General features: G+C 42.8%; 2 protein-coding genes across 8 annotated transcripts in view; one reads left to right on the top strand and one right to left on the bottom strand.

Annotated features, from left to right (window-relative positions):
* LOC141573039 (uncharacterized) overlaps positions 1-9,449 on the bottom strand; it is a 41,509-nt gene extending 32,060 nt beyond the window's left edge. The window contains exons 1-2 of the mRNA XM_074339738.1: positions 9,171-9,449; positions 8,446-9,115 (exon numbers count right to left, since the gene is read on the bottom strand). Of these exons, the coding sequence (XP_074195839.1) occupies positions 8,446-9,115; positions 9,171-9,449 (949 nt within the window). The remainder of the gene's footprint in view (positions 1-8,445; positions 9,116-9,170) is intronic.
* TMEM200C (transmembrane protein 200C) lies at positions 8,415-16,003 on the top strand. Of its 7 annotated transcripts, none has more exons than XM_074340324.1 (5): positions 8,415-8,554; positions 9,083-9,509; positions 10,780-10,895; positions 11,014-11,109; positions 12,385-16,003. In XM_074340324.1, the coding sequence occupies exon 5, from the start codon at positions 12,482-12,484 to the stop codon at positions 14,351-14,353; it is 1,872 nt and encodes a 623-aa protein (XP_074196425.1). In that variant the 5' UTR covers positions 8,415-8,554; positions 9,083-9,509; positions 10,780-10,895; positions 11,014-11,109; positions 12,385-12,481; the 3' UTR covers positions 14,354-16,003. The 7 variants fall into 7 exon arrangements, with proteins under 7 accessions (XP_074196425.1, XP_074196423.1, XP_074196424.1 ...); XM_074340322.1 differs by having other exon boundaries at positions 9,731-10,895; XM_074340323.1 differs by having other exon boundaries at positions 8,532-8,621; positions 9,731-10,895.
* Positions 16,004-21,431: the final 5,428 nt, after the last annotated feature.

The raw sequence follows: 21,431 nt of genomic DNA, 5'->3' as shown, positions 1-21,431 counted from the left end.
TTAAGAATCACTAATCCAAGTGAGGGCAAAGTTCAGAGCAGTTATAAAACCAAAGCCAATAGCTTCTCTACATTTTGGGACATTGTAATTTTACTATGTTTTATATAAACCAATGTTTCTTATTATACAAGAGAAGTACAAAAAGGAACCTAATGAAGCTCACATAAATGACCTATCAGTTTCCACAGTGAGAATACAAGGCCTTGAAAAACAGGAAGGAATCTTTAAAAGCCATCTAGTACTTTCTTCAAATCACATCATTCAAAACCAACTATTCAACATTATGCACCATTTAAATAGTACATTAATATGTATTGTGTCCAAGAGGTTATGCAATATGCCCTTGAGATTTTTATGGCTGCAAAAGCAAAAAGGGAATCAAATTATCTAGTTGACTTTCTACATTCTTTAAATAAATAGGACACTTTCAGTCTCTACCTCACCTGGTGAGGTGGAGCATGACCAAGGAAAAGGGTACAAAAATGATCATTTGACATGGTTTAGAATGCATCTTGCTCAGAGACAGAGATTAGCTGACCTTTTTGATGTCTCTACATGCCAGTATAGATGGTCACAGAAAATCAGAGAGCTAGTTCCATTGATGGAGTCCTGGAGCCAGTTAGGAAGCACGACTGCTTGCCCTGCCAGACCAACACTCCTAACCTGTGCCCTCATTTTAGCAGATGCTTAGAGAAATTCCTTTACTGCTTAAAAAGGAAAAGTGCAGATATTCTCTGAGTTGTAGCACTTCTAAAGTAAGCTTTTAAATATACACCCTGAATATGTAAGCTCTTAACGTTCCTGCTGAAAATTACCATCTTTTCTAATTCTCCTCCCTTGGGTGTGGATTCTCAGTCTTGATCATAATATATTTCTCTCTGTAAATGGGAAAAACATCATTTCCTTGGCAAAGAAAAAAAAGTGGAGCTGTAACATTGATTGATATCAAATTTCCAGAAAGTATAATTTTTCTATCATTTTGTTAATATTAATGTCATCAAAAGCCAGACATTATAAGTGATTGGGAAGAATTTAAAGAAACTGTGACACACCTTCATTTTGTAAGGTGAATATATTAAGTTCGTATACAATTTGATGTAAATACTCAGAGACCTACCTGTTTTTCTGTAGCCAAGCCCTGATCGTTGGAGGAGTGGTTTTGAAGAATGAAACCCAAAAATATTTTGAAATAGTATCTCTATTTTCTCTGTATATCATTTTGCAATATACCATACTAATATTTCACCTCTATAAAAAGCTATGTAACCATTTCACTTTGCCTGTCAAGAAGTGATGTTGGCATCTTTCTCACTAGAAAAAATATTTGTAATACTTTTCTGATGTAATGGTACTGCAATCTGCTCCTTAATAAAAAAGTCAGCTGAGATTATTGTCAGTAAGATTTTATAAAAATTCAAAAGTAAATTTAGTGTGAAAAATGTGTGCTTTTTCCCTTCAGAAAAAAAAAATATATATTTTACTTGGAGCCCACTTTAATATTTGACATCTTTTGTGATTCTGATAAGATTAGAAGAGTTTCATTGGGTTAAAAGTATGCTATCAGTGCTGATTTATTGGTTTTATGTATTAGACGTATAAATGCTTAGTGATGGTAATTTGAGGAATGCAGTTTTCTCTTTTGCTATGACTATTTATACACTCAAATAATATAAATGTATTACAGATGTTACATGGAGTCATCTGAAAGGTGTATGTAATAAAAAAAATAATTGGGTGACACCCCCTTCAGAAGCGAAATTTAATTCCTCACTGTGGTCCTTTGGTTCCTAACAATCATGAGCCCCAAACACTAAGATTCTATAGTTATATGTTCAGTGACACAGCTGTGGGGATTCCAAAATGTGAGGTTATAAGAGCCCCCCCACCTGAATTCCTAAATAGTGGAGCAATTGTGTTACGTGATGGTTGCAATGGCATGAGATTGAAGAAATCAAACCTACTTCCAACCACAATTACTCTTGAAATACGTGAGCTCAGAAGATAAGGAGGTGAGGGAGTGGAAACCAGGAAGCCACTGCCGCCTGGCTGGGACTCATTCAAAACTACAAAATAATTTGGGAAAGATTTCCTTGTCTTTTGGATCTTACCCAAACTTCATAGGTAGCTTTTGCCCTCCATTGCATTTCCAGGACACAGTGCCCAACACATAATGAGCACTCCATATTCACCATCATCATGACAGCCACTAACATCTGAATAATGTTGTACAGGCCTCAATGCCTATACCCCAAGCAACACCTACACAATTTCTGTATAGAATAGGCTTAGGGACAATGATGAGGTGGGATGGGGGACATTTACACAGCAAATACTCAGTCTTTATTTCTATGTGTCCATTTAGGGGTACTTTTTAGGATGGTGGAGATGATAGGGGACCAGAGAGCCTCTTTCCCACAGCTATTCCAGCAGCTGCCACCAACGATGATTTCATTTCTTCCTCACAACCACTAGGTTGGTGCACAAGTAATTGCAGTTTTTGACCTTTTAAACTTCAATTACTTTTGCACCAACCTAATACCTTGAAAGAGAGGAGTTATAAATCATCCTTTATAAACAATACAACTCCATGCAGACACTTAAGTAACTTGCTCAATATCACATGGCCAGAAGGGGCCAAATTACTTAATTATAAATGGTCTGAATCCAAAGAGTAATGCAAGAATAGAATAAATTTGATCTTTTAGAAAGCTGCATTCAGGTCTCAAGCCCACCAAACCCATTTCCTAGATAGATGCAGAAACTTGTAAATGCGACCAAGTTTTAACTCTTCTCTTCTACTTAAGGTAAAAAAAGAGGCTTGGTGCTGCCCTAGGTAAGAAATACATACTTGGCCACAAATGCTAATGTTATACACCTCTGGGTTCAGTATTTGAAACAGTTAAAAGCAAATTTCTTCTTTCTCTCTCTCTCTCTCTCTCTCTCTCTCTCTCTCTCTCTCTCTCTCTCTCTCTCTCATGCACTCACAAAAGATGGGGATCATCTTTTGTGAGGTAAATTCTGTTCCCTCCTTTCTAAAATGAGAAGGTTGCACTAGAGCGTGGTGCTCCACGTTTAACATGTACACAAATCGTCTGGACATCTTGTTAAAATACTGATTGTGATCCAGCAGGTTTGGGGTGCAGCGCAATATTCTGCATGTCTAACAAGCTCCAGATGATGCAGATGCTGCACAAACCACACAGCGAGGGGCAAGGACTGGAATACCTGAAGGCTCCTTCCCATTCCAAGTACCCTAGCATCTCTGTCACTGGCATTCTTGGACCCTGCTACCCATCAGAGAGGTCCTGTCCACATCGTTACTGCTCACTGCCTAATTCTGTGCCTGCACTTCACTTAGCCAAATCTATCCTAGGTCAAGGGTGGGATCCACATCCATGAGGTATGCCTTAACTGCAGCTAACCCTTGAATAACATGGGTTTGAACTGCAGAGCCACTTATACGCAATTATTTTTCAATTGACCCACTCAGTTCAACTGACCCTCAAAGTTCAAATCTGAGTTGTTCAAAGGTTAACCAACTGGCAGTTGGGAATCTGCGTATGCAGAAAGCTGACTTAAGTTACAGCAGGATTTCGACTCCTGGGTGGTCTGCGTCCCTAACCTCCAAATTGTTCAAGGGTTAAGTGCAGTTTTTTTTTCTCCCAATGGTCATTGTTTTTCTGAAGTCCTCAACCACTTCGAGATTTTAGCTTCTTGCCTTGCATTCGTCACTAATGATTTTTTGATGAATCTGACTAAACTACAGGCTAATAAGGCCATGTCCCATAATTCTTCTCTGTCCCCGGGAATATTTTCAAATGGTTTGCTCCTTTTCAGCCTTCAGTTCTCAGTGCACATGTCTCTCCTTGGTGAGGCCTTCCCTGAATACGTAATCTAAATTATTCTTTGGCTGCCCCCTCTGGCCGGTCAGAGCACCCTCTTAATTTCTTCATAATACTCAACAAGTTTTGAAATTTTCTCCGTGTTTACTTGTTTATTATCTGCTCCCCTACCCCAGAGGGAGGGACTTTGTTTACACTGCTCACTACTCTATCCCCAGTGCCTATAATGGTAACTATAACATAGTCGGTGCTCAATAAATATTTGTTGAGTGAATAAATGCAAGAATCAAAGGGCTGGGCACACAAGAGGTGCTCAAGAAAATGCTTATTAGATGAATCAGACACCTGTCTCCCAAGCACTGATGTTAGAATCTTTTGTTTCTTTATTTTTCAAAACTCGTTCCTTGTCTGTGTTTCTTGTTTCCGGCTCACAGAAGCTCACATCACACATAATTCTGAAAGAAGACCAGACATGTGAGTTCCTATTAGTTCTCAGTAGGACGAGTCATCTTTCCATAGTGCTTGTAGATTATAAGAAATAATAAAAGTGACATTACTGTGGACATTTAGGATATGTTTTGGAAACACAGGGCAAATTTAGCTGTGGGTCTCTTCTTGGCTCTTCTGTTTGATGGAACCCTCTCTGCAAAGCCCTTGCCAAGCTCAGCTTTGATGTGCTTTCAGGCCTGACAATGCACCCTAGTTTCTTACCTCAGATCTCAATTATTTTATAAGGCACACAAGTTAGTTTTGGTGGTGTACATGGAAAACAGTAGAAATTGAAGGCTATAAGGGAAAACAATGTATAAAAAAGGAATGTACTTATTAGAGAAAACAACCCCTGGTAGGTCTCTAATTCAGAACTTGGTGATTTGTAATATTAAGAAGGAATGGGGCTGAAAACAGGTGAAGGCTGTCATTGCCACATGACATTTATCTGGAATGGAGGTAGAGGCCCCTCTCTGATTTGTCCTAAGGAAGGCTCTTCAGACTTTTCATCATTTCCTTTCCTCTGTGGTGGAAACATTTGGGCTTGAATGCTTTGACACCTTTCAGAAACACAAGAAACAGGCTTGATTGTGACTATGACACTAGCATGAGTTTACCCTTGGTTTCCAAACTGAAGTTCTTAAAAATGATACTGAGTTTTATCTCTCAGAGGTTCATTTGTGGGATCCTGGGGAGTGGAGGGCAGAGTACACGCCCATCCCTCGGGCACAGTACAAACCATGTAACCTCTGTGAGAAACCCCAGGGCCAAGTGTGGCCCAGCTGTGGAAACGCCACCCTTGGGCTTCTAAGTTCTACTGCTACATCCAGGCTCTTCTCAGTGTTTTCTTTTCCTGCCTATTCTGTTTGAAAAGAAATCTAATGAGGCTTCAATCCACTATTGTAGTTCCTATTTTCTGTTTTATCAGGCTCTTTTATCCTTTATGTATGTTCTGAAAAATTGTGAGGCTACCAAGGTATATTGTGGTGGTGATGCAGATAAAAGACAGGATGCCCAGTTAAGTCTGCATTTCAGATAAACAAAACATTGCTTTTTAGTGTATGTCCCATGAAATATTTTATTTGCTAAATCTAGTACTTAGGTTTGGTTTGTTTTTTCTTTAGTCATGCTTTTGTTTGTCATGTTTTTTATTGGCAGGGGTACAAAGAAGAAACAAGGAAAGAGGAGGAGTGAAATATTTTGTGTCGCATTTTCAACCTTGGGATAATGGTTTCCTGTCTCTGTTACAGAGATACCATAAACAGTATTAAGAGTCCTTTCTATGAAATCCTCAAATTTCCAGTCTGAAGAAGGTCCTCTGGGTATTTTGGAAACCTCTACTTTGACTAGAGAGTGACATGAGTTTTAAATCTGGGTTTTCCAGCAAACTGAAATTAAAGGGCCATGGCTAATTGAAAAATGAGCAAAGTAGCAATGGAAAAAGTGTTTTCACTCTCCTGGAGAGCAGGCTTTGAGTGATACCAGACTTATGCCATGTGGCTAGGCATAGTTCAGTCACAACAGCTGATCTTGTCACCCCAGAGAGATTAAGTGCAGATATGGTCCCACATAGATTCTGGTGAGTATGAACAGAACAGGAGAGTGAGGGTAGCAAGCAGGGAGATGTTAGGACTATTAAGGATAAGAGCTAAATGTAATGAGTGTACACCAAGTGCTGAGCATCAGTTTACATCAACCAAACTCGTTTACTCCTCACCACAATGGTATGAGGTACATATTAGTGTCATTATCCCCACTACAGATGGGGAAACCGAGGCAGGCAAGATTAAGTCACTTAAATTAAGTAGTCAGTGGAGTATACACACTAGTTCCAGAACCCAATACACTAAACTACCTCTGTTTCTGCAGCCTAAAATAATCTGTGACAACAGGGCATGTGGAGAGGGTGGAGTTGCTGAGCTGTTGATATAAGAAATCCCTTTTCCACTGCACTATCCTGGAGACCAAAAGGGCCCAAGTAGGCCCATGCCAGGCCACCATCTTCCCCTGAGCGACCCTAGGAGCAACACAGGTGAGCCAGGCCAAGTGATGAAGTGATCAGGGGAAGTAAATGGGTTGTGAATAAATTATGAAACTGATAAATTACATAAGGATTGTTTTAAAGAAAGAGCAAATGAAAGGTTTCAGGTCAGAGTTTAATCCAACTAAACTAAGCTAATCTTTTCCCTCTTCTTTTTTTGCCAAGGCCTGCATTACTCTCCTGCTATGACATGTTCGGAATGCTGTGCTGAGCTCCGAGTTCTTGAGACACTAGTGAATTATTATGATCAGGTAGCTTTAGCCCTTTGGTCCTAAGCAAAATGAAAAAGGAGTGTCCCACAATATAGAAATCATCCAAACGGAACAGCCAGTGAAACTAGAAGGAAAATAAGTTCCAGAAAGCCAAGAGCATTAAAAAAACAACAACAAAAAAAAACACCTGTACATAACTTGCAAACCCCTGGGAATGTACATTGATACTATATTATTACAGAGGGGATAAAGGACTCCACTGGAAACAGATGTGATCTGTTTGACTTCCTCTGATACCATGAGCTGAAAACAAAGAAAATTACTGAAGGTGAGAACATCTGGGTTAAATGGAACAGTCCAAAGTTCCAAAAAGCTCAGTTGGAAGGAAGCCTTTGAATAATAAACCACAAATTCTATTGCAATCATCAATATCAGAAAAAACTAGCTCTGTCCCAAGCCTTGTTTGTCTAGAAAAGGATTCTTTTCTTCTCCAAATCCCTTCCAATGAGTTTTAAATGTGCAAATGATGACTATAGCGTATGCAGAAATTTGAAACTAGTAGTGGCTTAAGCCACCTAAAATCCTAAGGAAGTTCTGCAATAGTATTCCCATTTATACAGTTCAGCAAACAGAGACCCACAAAAGATAGGAGTTGCCACCCAGGGCGCCTGACAGCCAGCTATGTGATAAGATTTTTCTCTTAGATCCACTCTGTGCAAAACACCAATTACTGGGATTCAAGAAATCTGGAATGACAGACCCAGTTATTTCTCCTTTGCAGTGATTTCTCTAAAAGGAAACCATCCAATGTGGGATTTAAAACTTTCCCTTTATTGTGGCTTGTTTTCTAGCCTTCTGCATCTGATCAGGAATAGACAGGTGGAAGGAGATGGGTCCTGAATCATCATCCAGATTCTTGACTGTCTTGGAAATGGTGACAGAGCCCACCTTTCAAACAGGCAGATGCAGGGGATTCCTTTCAGGAAACATTTCTCCTCCCTCCCCACTTGTCTTCCCACCATCTCCATTCCCACCTCATATATCATTGTCCACATTTATCTCTTTCAACCTGGAAATGGTTGTATCTTTATTGTTCTTTCTGAAAAATATATACTCTAGTTTTAAACGTAAGGGAAGGCTGTGTACCTGGAGGAACTACCTTGGAACTTGAACTGTGGGCAGCAAAGACCCCCTGTGTGGGTTCTGTGGACCCTTAAACAAAACCCGGAATGTACAACAGACCCCCTCCCACACACACACACACAAACACACCAAAATATTTCTATCTGGATCCCAAAGTTCAGACAGCGGTTGCTTCATCTGCTCTTCTGTTGTTGCTTTCTTCCAGAATCCTGGCTGTCTTGTTTCAATAGATAATTGAAATCTTTCTTACTTTTTCAATACTCCATGGGGAAATTCCACTTTGAAATTCTTCTTTTCCTGCCATTTTCACTTTACAGTTGAGAAGCCAGGGGTGAGCTAGGAAACAGGATCTCGCTCTCCCTCTTGCTTTTTAAAAATGACGTAGGGAGTTTGGACATTCTCCCAACCCACACTTCCCCTCTTTGATTCTAACCCTGATTCCTGAATAGTTATAGTTTTCCTTTTAATGCTTGCTGATTACCGCTCAGGGGAGAAGCAGGAGGGGCCGGCCAAAGAATAGCCCGGAGCCGAGTCTAATCTCCGAAGAGCCCCAGCTGCCTGCGCCCGGGGAAGACGCGTGGTCCCGAGGAGGCCGGTCACAAAACCCGGCTTCGCTGAAGCGCGAGATAGGAGAGAGAGGCAGCCACGAGTCCCGCGCTGCGCCCAGCTCGTGGGGGCGGCTCCACTCCGGACCTGAGTTTGCTGGGGGACAACTTACTGTGTTCGCTGCGTGTCCACACTGCAAGCTCCCAAGTGGGAGGGGGAAACAGCAAAGGCGGTGGTGTCGTATCCAAGAGTACAGGCAACAAAAGAGAAAAGAGAAAAAGGTAGGGAGGGAGGAAGGCAGGGGTATTCCCCCCTCTCTCACCCAAAAGCGCCCCTCGGATGCTGATGGTAAGACCCTCCGGCAGTGGCAGCCCTTTCTTTGGGCCCTCTCCGACCCGCTGCTGAGACAGGTAGTTCGAAGAAAAAAGAACAAAGCTCCCCGCGAAGGCGGGCGGCGGTCCCGGGGCGCCCCACGGCCGGGGAAGGCCGATCCCGAGGCGCCCCGCGCCCTGCCCTGTTGGCCCGCGCCCCTGGCCTGGGTCCAAGGTGCCCCGCGTCGGCCCCCTCCTCCGCCTGCCCTCGAGCCTCCTGGTCCTCAGGGAACCCGTTCTTCCGAAGGGACGCGCGGCGGACTGGAGAGGAGATGGGGGGAGGGGAGCGGAGGAAGGCCCGCTGGGGGGAGGGGGGCCGCCGGGAAGGAGGCGGGGGGCGGGGCAGGGGGGCGGGGGCGCCCCTGATGAGCGGAGTCGGGCAGGGTACCTACTGCCATCCTGCAGCAATTTCCCTGTGTCATGGCTCCGGTCTCTTAGCAACAGCCGCCAGTCCGGCTGCCCCGAGCCGCGCTAGCAGCCGCGGGCTCAACTCCACCCGGCGGAGCCCGGCGCGCCGCAGCCACACAAAAGAGGCGCTGGGGCGGCGGGGGAGCGCGACGTGAGGGCACGCGGAGCGGGGCGGAGGAGCTGCTGCGGGGAGAAAGACTCCGAGGCAGGATGCAGGATGCGGAGGACCTGACACTTCTTGGAAACTCTTGGAAATGGCTCCCGCCACAGCACAGGAGGGGGCTGCGAGGCTGGGGCGGGCGCTCGCCCCCGCGGGGCTGCTGAGCCGCGCGATGCGGGGCCCGGAGGCGCTGTTTCTGCGCTCCGCGGCCGGCTCGGGCTGAAAAAGTTTCTCCATGGTTCCTTTGTGTCTCCCGAGAGCCCGATCACCGGCCCCGAGCTGCCCCAGTCTTCCCGGGTAAGTGAACAATATTGTTTGCTTCTAGTGCTGCCATTTTGAGCAATTATGTCTGTCTTTAGCCCTGGAGCTGCCCCTCCCCACCCGTCCTATCCCGATCCCTGGTCCCCCGGGCAGGTGTTCGGGGAGAGTCATTTTCCTGGGCGGGCTACATGAGATGCGCTGCCCATAAAAAGCGAGTTCCAGTTGCCCTCACTTCGGTCCCCCCGTCTTCTTTCCAGAGGCGGACTCCCAGCTGCTGCACTCATGTGACTCCAGCACAAATAAGCGGACCAAAAAAGGGGGGTCGGGGGCAGGGGCTCGCTGCCCTGCCAATGAGGGAGCGGGGGTCGAGGACCTTGACTGAGTCCTGGGCAGGGCAGGGCCCTCCCATCCTGTGGGCTCTGAGCCTCGGCCACTGAGTGGGGCTTAATCCATCATGAGCGAGAACTTGAGTGTCTCTCTTGGAAGCAGTTGTATTTTTAGACATTCCCCCATCCTCCATTCCTTAACCACGGAAAGACCAGTATCAGGCAGTAATTTGCAAGGGTAACCAACCTCGACTGCTAAGTTTGTTTTCCTTCGTCATATATGAAGAAAAGCCTCAAAGGTGGGTCTTCCATGGTATCTGACCGTTGTCAATATTTCATGTCAGAGCGTGATACATTAGAAAGGAGTTCAGCCTTCAGCAGAGCTGAAGGAATAATAAACTGGGGAGTTAATTACTAGCTATTAAACTAATTTTAAAGATCTTCTGTAAACGATGTTTGAAATCCATTCTACTCTTCCTTACATTCTACCCAGAGCTAAAGCTGTTTTCTGAGGACCTTCGTCCCCTAGACACCCAGCATCCTGGTGCACCTTATCAACGCCCAACAAAATGTTAGCCCTTCTCTCCTCAGGGAGAGCCACCCTGCCAACTGAGTCCGGGTTTGTTTCTAAAATGTCTGGCTCCTAAATCCTTTTTAAAATAACCACAGACCTCTAGATACCATGCTGGAGTCTAGGGATCACTTCAAACAACAGTCTGTATGTTAAAACTACCATAATGTGCTTATTTGGGGGGGTGACTGATGGACAATAAGCTACTCTTACTGTTTTGTTGTTGTTGTTTGTTTGTTTACAGTTTGTACTTACTGGTGCAGCTCCTTAAAACAAAATATATTCTCTCTACTGACCCCTTTCTAACCTACCTAGTATTTCTCCTTACTGAAAACCCACTAAATTTCAAAGAGATATTGATTTGCAAATATTGTAAAGTGCTGATTATCATTTGTTTTTCCACTGGTAGAGAAAAGATGCTGCCTATATTGCTATAATGGAGGGAATCAAGGGCCAAAGTTCTTCACCCAAGCACCAATTGAAAGCAAAATTCTACCTAAGTCATCCCACATTTTCCCACAAAGGGTAATTTATTCTAAAGCATGAATTATTTTATAAAGGATAAAATGCCAGAAGGTTTGTGAATGATATATAATCCTTTCAAATTCATACAAAGCCCTTAATTTTATCATCTCTATTATAGGAGGGAACACAACCAGTGGAACAGAAAATGTTTTACTCTGGGGATCCAGAAGGATTGAATTTTTTAGAAGCTAACAGATATCCACAAAGACGCATAGTATGTGCATTTATCTAACCTTGACTTTATTATAAACAACTAAACTTCCTATAGGATAGTCCATTATTTGTTGCCACCCTCCCTTCCTAAAAATGACCTGATGAGAAAAAGATGAGGAAAAGCAGTTCTCTCACTTGAAGAAATGTCATTCTACGAATCATCGTTATTATGTAGACTGCTGTACCTAGTTAATTGCCTACTCATTTGAATTTTGGGATTCGGAGAGTGTTGGCACATTAATAAGGGGTCAGAAAGCTATTATGGCAGACTAATTTTGTGGGTTTTTTTTTTTTTTTTTAGGTTGTAATTTTCCCACAGGAGAAAGAGATCTTTCTCTTGGAGATTCTTGGGGATCTCTTAAATTCCCTGATGAGATCTAGCACATGACACCTTTAAGGGAGTTCCTCTGAGGGAGGAGAGGAAGCCAGACAGAAGAATTCAGTTACATAACCAGTTACCTAAAACTAAATATTCCACCCCAAGAAGCTGTCCAGATGTTGCAGAAAAGAGATGAGGAAAAGGCTGTGAGAGGGCTCTGCTTGCCTGTAGCTGTAGGAACAATAATGGTGGGAGACAACTTTGTGCAGAATTTTATTGTCAGAGTATTGACATATCTCTCTGGTGTTCTCCCAGCAATAGACTCTCTATTAATTATCTGAGGTAAATAAGCTGTCTGCCTGCCAGCATATGTATGACCTTTCATTTTCATCCAGTGAAATGGATTCCTTTTGTCTTTATAAAGCAGAAACTTTTGTGGCTGTTTTAGTGACTTTGGGCCCCACCTTGACAAAAACTTGGCTTACATATAGACTTGGCTTACATATAGTTGAAACTCCTGTGACAACTCCCTTGGGAATATTCTGATTCCAGTAGGACAAAGGGAATGGCTTTTGCCAGGAAAAGTCATCAGCCACTACTTTGAGTCCCCACATTTCGTTTCTACTAAATGGTCAGAACTCCATTGGCTGCCAGCCAGGAGGGTTTGAAATGAACAATACTGGAATATTACCTACAGAGTGTGGGATTGGGCAAGGGGGAGAGAAAAAGGCGTTCTCTCAACGTATTTTATCACCTCCTATCAATTATTGCAACAACGCTTCCCTTAATCCATCTTTCTCATCCCCTGGTCACTATATGCTGCACTCGCGTTAGTGGGTAAAGGCCCTGGGGTTGGGGACACACATGTGGTGGGATCAGGGAGCAGGACAATTTTAGCGCGTGGCATGTTGCTGCAGCCAAACCTATACCCTCTGACTGTCTTCCTCTGCTTTGCAGCAGGAGGAGGTGGAGGAGCAGCTAGTGGGCAGCTGGCGCCCCCCTCTGCACAAGCCTCCGCCCCAGGGGCTAGCCCTGAGCACTCCACCGGATCGTCATGATTGCCACCGGCGGCCTGCTGAGGATTTCTGCCAGAAAGCAGGATCCCCTCCGTCCCCAGAGCCAGGTCCCCAAGCGCAAGCGGAAAGCCAAGAACAGGCGCAAGAACGACGTGGTGGTGGTGAAAGGCAAGCTGAAGCTGTGCTCTATCTCCGGGCTCATCGCCCTCTGTGGGATCCTAGTGCTGCTGGTGGGCATAGCCATGGCGGTGATGGGCTACTGGCCTAAGGCCACCGGGGCCAATAGGGAGGGAAGTAAGCAGCTGCCACCCGCGGGCAGCGGCCTCCGCGTCCTGACCACCGCCAACAGTAGCAGCAGTGGCAGCAAAAACCGGGCCAGGGGCCACCCTGGGATTACGGGGGGTGTCAACTCCGGTTCCGTGGGTGCGCCCAGGAGCACGCCTCCAGCGCGATCCTCCGCCCCTTCTGCGTCCTCCTCCACGTCGGTGGGTTTTTTCTATCGCATCTTCTCTGCCTACTTGCACTCTGATAAGCTTAAAGTCTTCGGGCCCCTCATCATGGGTATCGGCATCTTCCTCTTCATCTGCGCCAACGCGGTGCTCCACGAGAACCGAGACAAGAAGACCAAGATCATCAACTTGCGGGATCTCTACTCTACGGTCATCGACGTGCACAGCCTCCGTGCCAAAGACCTTGCGGCCGCCGCGGCTGCCACCGCCGCCGCCCCCTCCTCGTCCTCGGTCCCCGTCTCGGCTCCCCCCGGGGCCGCGCCACTCAACGGTTTTCTCAGCTACGTGCAGTCGCGGGGCCTGGAGCTGAAGCCCGGGAGCTGCGGCGGCGCCGGGGACGCCTTCGGGGCGACTGCGATGCTAGCGAGGGGCTCGTGGTCCCACCCCGCAGCACTGGGAGGGGTCGGCAGCGGGGCCAGGGGCACCGCGTCCCCGCCGGATCTGGCCTCTTCCCCGCGCTGCCCGCGGGAGCCGCCGAGCCTGGCGGAGGCGGTGTACAGCATCTACCGCGAGCGCTCCGGCGTGGCCAGCGGTCGCCGGTCCGCTGCGGCTGTGGCCGCCGCCGCCGCCAGCCGTAGCAGCAGCCCGGCGCTCTGCAGCCCACCCGAGAGCTGGGGGCGCCAGAGCACCGCCAGCTCCCTCGTGGGCTCTTCACTGAGCGCCTTCGCGCTGCTACCGTTGCAAGGGGACCGCAACGGGGATGGTGACGCAGAGGGCGCGAGCTGCAGCTGGCAGAGGCCTCCTGGGGAACGCGGCTCACGGGAGATCCCGCGAGGCGATCTCCACCTGAGCTTGACCGACCTGCGCGGTGACCAGGACGGTGCGCGCTTGGCGAGAGGAGAACTGGAGGAGCACGACGGCGCGGCAGCGGCGGCGCTCACCGCCAGGGGGCAGGGCGGCCGCCTACCCAGGACCGGCAGATACGCGGCCCTGCGGCGCCGCAGCACTAGCGGGCTCCCGGACTACCGGGCGCCGCTGTCCCCCGAGCGCCAGCCTTTCACTCGCAGCGCGGACCTGGACTCGAACCTTCTGGCCAAAGCTGCCTCTCCCTCACCCCATCAGCGGCTGAAGGACTCGCCCCCTGCCAGGCTGGACTCGCCAAGCTCCCAGTCCGATGACCCATCCTGCAGCAATAAGGGCTACACCCCCCTACAGGAGGAAGGCACCTCCTTGGAGTCGGTTGTGGACGCAATAGCCAGTAAAAGTCAAGACTGTGAGGTCGCCACCCCTCTGACTGCAGAGGAGCAGAGCCCCCTAGAAGATCCCAGCCAAGGGCCACCCATGGACCTGCCACCTCAGCCGTTGCAGAGGCAATTTACGAACAAGGAGAAACTTTTCATGATTTCCCGGTCTCATGCCATAGGGGCAGAGGATGGAGAACTGGAAAGTACTGGCATTTAGGGAAAAGTTGCGGAGGATGGGGGGTGGGGAGAGTGAAGAGAGGAGTGAGAAAATAGGAGAAATGCCCACTTGAATCAGTGAATTTAACAGATTCGTCTTTCCTTGTGGACTTATCTGAGGAAATCATACAATACCCAAAGAGCTGCAGAATGTTATCCTTGAATTGTGTTGACAAGATTCCTGTATATAGCTCCAAGCAATTTTTTTACAAAAGGCAAACTAGTCTTTTATGTCCGATGGTGATTGTATGTTCCATGAAAACCAAATGTATTAAAAGGTCAGCAATCTAGTTCATTAGACAAAATGCTCTTAATTTTCTTAGGATCAAAATAATATATTTTTGACAGTAACTGTGCACTTTACTCCAACTTTTTTTTGGATCCCTAATTTCCCTAACCCCTGTACTCTGACGCTGGTTTTGTCCATAGCTGCTTGTGAATGACAAGCTTTTTTTCTCCTATGCTTTTGCAGAGCATAGAAGGATTTGTCTCAGTTCTCTCAGAACTGCTATTACTAAATGAAGTCAAAGTCAAAAGCATGAGTATGTCAGGAAAGAGCACTTTCCTTGCCTACCCCACTCTGCTCATCCAACTGCTCAAAGGCCTCTTTATTTTTTAAAAGGATATTTACATTTTGCTACATCTAGGTGGACTGTTACCTTCCTAAATTCACTATATCAAGTACACGATACTTTATTGAGTATTATCACAACTGTATTGAAAATAGCATTAATATTAAAAATATTTTTTAATAAAAGAAGTTTCCAAACAAACAGTTAAACATAGTATCGCCTCATTTTGCCTTGGAACTAATGCTTCTAATACACCTTAAACATTTAACAGTTCAGCTGATAAATCTAAAATGTTTGCTCTGGCACAGCTACTATGATTGTAGTTATTGTCCCCAACGTGCTCAGCGCCATCATGACTCAATTTCCAGTATATTTTTAACTTTTTAAATATAGGGTAGTGTTAATCATTTGGGAGTTGCTTTTTCAAATAGAATGAAACATTAAATAAATAGTAATTTTCTGTAATACTTCTAGTTTACCTCAAAGTATTACTTTACAGAACACCAGGCTTAATATTCCCTTCTCATCCTCTTGGAGTTGACTATTTACTTTTTGATTTTAGGTTCACAATCTTGAATCCATGGCCCAAGGTGATGTTTTAATAATTTGGTAGATTGTTTACACTTGATTTTATTAAGTTAGTTAATTTTCAAGAACCATAGACAAATAATGTACCATTCTGATGCCCTCTTCCTTTGAGTGTGAGCTGAGAATGTCGGGACTGGTATCACCTCCTTTCAGCATTTGGATACAAGTTCTGCAGTTGCACACAGCCAAGGCTCTCATTGCAGGAGGTTAAAATACCAATTTTAAAGGAAAATCCAGTCAAAGATGTGGTCATATTGGTCCCCATGGGTGAAGCAGTTGGTCCAGCTCAAAGAGTGCAGAATCAGGAGTGAGACTGGACCCTTGAACAAGTCACAAATGCTGAGTCTCAGTCATCCAATCTATAAAATGGAAACAACTAGACATACTTCATAGAGCTATGAGGTGGGGGACAAAAAGTTATATGTGCAGAGCCGAAAAGAGTACTTGGTTCAGAGTATGTACTCAATAAATGGTGGTTATTGTAATTATAATCATTATAATATGATGTCTTAATTCATGCCGTAGAAGAGTGGGCCTTCTCTCAATTTGAGCTCAAGAAAGCCTTGGCTAAAATCTGAAATATCTACTTATTATCCCCATAACCTTAGGCAAATCACTTAATCCCTCTGGCCCTCTGGTGGATGATGTAATCTCTGTGATTGCCTTCAGCTCTGAAAGCTTTACGTAAATTCAGGGTATTTGTTTTGTCCCAGATATAAATATAATATTTGTACATACAACTTTGCAAAGTGAATATACTTCATAAACTACCATTGTGTTTAACATTCTGTAATCAATTTAAAAAGGACCTACTTTGTTCCCAGATTGGATCTGCATTAAGCTAATAACTCACTGTAAAGCTATGGATTAATTAATTTGGCTCTTCTGTATAGCAAAAGCAAGTTTCCACTAGTAAGAGTGAAAAGCTAGTGTAATCATATTTCCAAGTAGTGTTAAATTTCAACAATCTCAATTGTTTTATCACACACACACTCACACACACACAAATTCAAATTTCCTTAGGCTTTCTTTAGTACTTTGCATACTGGATAATTTGTATACTATATGATGAGTTGTTTAAATTACTGGGTAATTTATATACTGTGTTGAAGAGTTGTTTAAAAGGAAAAACAGGTTCTAGTGTTCTAAAATGCTGACTTAAGTCCTCAGAAAATGCATTAAAATATTTAGCAAAAATAAAGCTACTACCTCTTTAATTAAAGAGGAGTAGGCAGAATAATATATATCCCTTAGAAATGTGAGGAAATCCAGTCCAACCAATTGCCTAGACCTAATGATACCAATTGCCTGGTTAATTGAATCACATTAAATAAAACTGTTAGCTCATATTGATCATATTGGACACAGGCCCTCTGAAATTAGGAAACTTCAACAAACTAATTTAGTTAATATCAACTCATATCTATCTTAACCATCAAGCAATTTAACTGGATGTTTTTGTTCCTGAAGATAAAAAAAAGGATCATTTTCCAAATCTTGGGAAACTGGGCCCTCATCAGATCTCAGAAGGAATCCTCTGCAACTATGACCAGAGCAATTCATGATCTTCACTTTCTTAGGAGAAAAGGTCTTCTGCAGTAATAATGCTAAATTTTTTCTTGGGCTAAGGTCTGTTCTACATGCTTTATACATATTATCTCAATTACTCCTCACAGCAACTCTATAGAAGTAGGATTATTATCATTCCCATTCTACAGAGAAAGACACTGAGGTCAGAATGATGGAGTACTTGCCCAGGTCATATAGCTGATGAATGGTGGAGCAAGGAATTACACAGTGTTAAGGATTATCTGAACCTGTTGGCAGATGCTGAGCTGAAGTTGGTGTTTCTGGAAATCATCAAAATATTTTCTACATTTTTAGCTTCCTGCTAGATCCTTTTCCAGAAAGCATTCTTAGAGATATGCAGAAAAGTGTTAGAACACACAGCTAGCTTAACAGCTAGAGTTTGCATTTAAGTCTTCAAACTGGCATAAACAAGGTTTTTATCTATGCGAATTTGCAGGGTTTGTTGTACCAAATCAATAGGACTATTTGAAGAGATCTTAGAGATCATGGAATCTTTTCCCATCACTCATTATTTATGAATGAGATTGCTAAAAATTAGAAATAGTAATTGGCAAAGAGCAATGGAAGGACTAAAATGTTAAAAGAATTGCAATAATTGGCATATGCAATGCCCCCCTCCCCCAATTTCTATCATACCAGCTGGTGACCACAGGAAACCTACTCAACCTCTCTGTGTCTCAATTTCCTTTCCCATAAAATGGAAATAATAATGTACCTTCCTCACAGCACTGGAGCAAAAATTAAATGAAATAATACCTGTGTAGAAAGCTTATAACAGGCTTAACACATAGAGTGTTATAAAACATTTTTTAGTTTTATTTAAAATGGAATCAATTGCTAAACAGAGTCGTTATGACTGACCTTCCTTTTTATTAGCAGAATAATGTTATGTTGAAAATCTAAAGTGTAAGGCAACATAGCATGGTGGCTTGAAGTGTGACTTACACACCACTGTACCTGCATTTCCACATCTGTTAAATGGAGATAATAAATAGCACCTGGCTTGTGGAATTAATTATTTAAAGAGGACCAAATAAACTAATACACTTAAAGAACTTAAAACAATTGGCACAAATAAACCTTCAGTGAATGTTAACTACTATTGTTAAGACAAAATACAGAAAAGTAATGAATAGGCTAAATTACTACTCAGTTGTTAGGGACAACCATAAATGTACTGTACTGAAAAGTCTTTATAATTTAGGTATATTAGAAAGAAAAAAAACCTTAAAAACGAGGACTTAGTCTGCTTCAATGCTCCCGATAGAACATGGAACTAATGAGAACTAGATACCTGCTCCTCATGGTCCCATGATCAAAATATTACAAAACAATTAATGAGTTCCCAAGCTGGCTCACTTGGCTGTATTTGGCTATGATTATTCCATTTCCACTTACTGAGGCTGGTTGCATCAGAAAGGCCAGGCTAGCCCCAGCCATCCCGGTCCCTTTCTGTCAGAGGATCCCGACAGGGAGAAAGGCTCTGGGGACCTGAAGTGAAGAGCAGACACGTGTGGATTTACTTAAATTGTCTAGACAAAAGCTTTTTTCTACACTAGTTTTCTCTTTAGTCACTTTGGGTTCTTTTTAAAGATGCAGTTTTTAAATATTCTGTTGAGTTAGAGAACTTTAAAAAGAAACCTCCAACAACATAAAATTAGAACAAACTAAGTATATGCTTGGTATTGTGATCAGAAAAAAAGTATTTTTGTCAAGATACAAAAATACATTTTACAGTCAAATAAAGAATAGAATTTATATTTGTGGCATTTGTATTCTATAGACCCAGACTATTATTTTATTTATTTATTTATTTAGTTAGTTAGTTAATTATTTATTTGGCTAAAAATTACTGGGTGAATATTTAGACTAAGTTTTGAAGGACTAACTCTGAAAAGCATTCCAAAACATTTTTTTTCTCTCTCTAGGGAAATCATCTTTTAGGGTTTTCTTTTCAAAATTAATAACTTTACATGGATATGAAAATTATGTTTTTTTTTACAGTCAGTCACCACAAATTGAAGAGACCATTTACACTAACAACTTGAGTCAACAACTACCTGCCACTCTGCATATACCTGATGACAGCTTATTTTGTGTGTGCCATCTATTATATTGCTCTATGATGTTAGAAAAGCTGGGCTGCTGCTATTTGATCCCTATGGCCATGAACCACAGCAGGAGTTATAAATGCTACCATCCTGGGAATTCAGTCCTCACCTCCAAGCCAGGGGCACTTTAGGGTTTCTACCATCTGAAAATACAGAGGGTGCCAAAAACATGTATCCACATCCACGTTTTAAAAAAGGAAAAAACTGTATTAAAATTGTAATATGCAAATTATACCAATAACAAAATATGAATACAACTCACATTTGACTTCTGCAATTACAAGAGGTGCTCAGAGTTACCATCAGCATAATTTTAATACAGTTTTTTCCTTTCTTAAAATATGTATACATTTTTTTGGCACCCTCTGTATATTTATTCAACTTTATAATGGCTCCCAACCCTTACCCATCAACAATGCTAGGACAAGCAGGATGTTTGGCTGATCCATTTCTAAGAAAACAGCTTTTCTCTTCTTGATGTTGCCATCAAAAGACTAAAAAAAGCTTATGCAGATTCACCTGGAGTATCATGAAGCATGTGCCTGTCTCAATAACCTGTGCTGCGTTGGCTGTTCTTCTGACCCCATACTGTCACCCAGTCCCACTAAGGGCAAGAAGATTGACGGTCAATCACAAGGGAGGAAAACAGGGCACAGACCCAGAGGTGGAAGAAACAGAATCCTCTGAACAGAGACAAAAGATAGTTAGGCTACAGTCACCAGGAAAGCTTTTTGTTTCATGAATGAGTATGTGGTTCCTCTTGTTTGTAGATAATTTGTATATAGACAAGTGTCACAAAATGAAACATTACAGTAACTTTTATTCCTTAGAAAATATTCTTTAAGCAAATATATGGTTGGACATTAGTTTGTATCTTTTTCAATATTTAAGAAATTCAGCATAACATTGTATCATTGACACAAATCCACTTGATACTAGAAATTGCGAAACATCCAATAATGTTTAGTAACGGAAAAATTTACACCGGGCAAATTTACAAAGAATTGCTTTTATGTTGAGAAACTCAAGTGTCTTTAAACTACGTTTATACTTTCGAAGGAAGAAACTATGCAAGTTACTTGTCATAACTAATGTATTAGGTCATTGGAAGCCAGACAGGCAAAAAAAACATTACTTTGTCTCAGTATAGGACTTTGGCCATTGCTTTGTGTTTTTGTGATAATTGCCTTATCACTATGTTTCTTATAGACATAAGAAAATAATTTCACCTGTATGAGGAAATAGCATTAGCTGAAGCTACTGCCCTTTTGATAAAATACATGATTCATTTTTGGATCAATTCAAGATATATTTTTAACGGCCTATCATGGGTCAGGTAGGCACTGTGCTAGGTGGAAGGGATTAAACTATAAACAAGACACAATTCCAGACAGTAAGATTTTGCAGTAGTATTGTTGTTGACCCAAGCACATAACTAATAATTTCAATACAATGTAAGAATCATGAGAAAGTTATGATATGGATCCTATAGCTGAATCTAGAAAAATGAAGAAAATGTCAGCCAGGTACAAAAAATGTGGGAAAGGTGTGTCAAACAGTGGAACCAGCATGAACAACTGCAGGGAGGCAAAACACAATTTAATAAGATAGATCATCATAAGACAACTTATATTTGTCTTTTTCCTAGTATCCCTACAATCGCAGACAGAGTGAGGTGTTTATTTTGAAAAAATAAAACAAACAAAAATAACTATCATCTGTCTATCAATAGATATCTTCTTTTATAAGTAGTAAAAGCATATCTGGAATTAAGATTAAAGTGACTTGGGTATTAAAATATTCAAAATATATATTCCCTACCATGAGATAATTTCATTATATCACTTTCATAATTGCCCTGGACTAGCAGGACTTCTCAACTGAGAAGTATCTGTACATGGAACTAACAAACAGTATTCTTATTGAGGACCTAAGCTAGCTATAGGCAAGAATGAGTTTTGCTGAACTATATGTTGCTTTAAAGTGGGCATTTAATGTAAATGTTCAAGTTCTGGAAATTATTCCTCTATACGTGGTATGAAGGGATAAAAGTGGGTAGGGACTCTGCCGCTTGGCAATGCTGTTTATATGTTTCCAGCATTGTGGATAATGTGCTGTGAGGATTGTAAACCACGTAAACTTGGAGTCTATTTTATCAGGACACAGGGCATTTTTATAGAAGACAGACATCATAACTAAACACATCTCTATATCAGTT

The sequence above is a fragment of the Rhinolophus sinicus genome, linkage group LG09 (assembly GCF_036562045.2).
Source record: "Rhinolophus sinicus isolate RSC01 linkage group LG09, ASM3656204v1, whole genome shotgun sequence".
Lineage (NCBI taxonomy): Eukaryota > Metazoa > Chordata > Mammalia > Chiroptera > Rhinolophidae > Rhinolophus > Rhinolophus sinicus.
This window is presented reverse-complemented; position numbering and strand designations above follow the sequence as displayed.

Bases quoted from the DNA above. Each gene is read 5' to 3' on its own strand.
- TMEM200C (XM_074340324.1), top strand. From the start codon at position 12,482: ATGATTGCCACCGGCGGCCTGCTGAGGATTTCTGCCAGAAAGCAGGAT.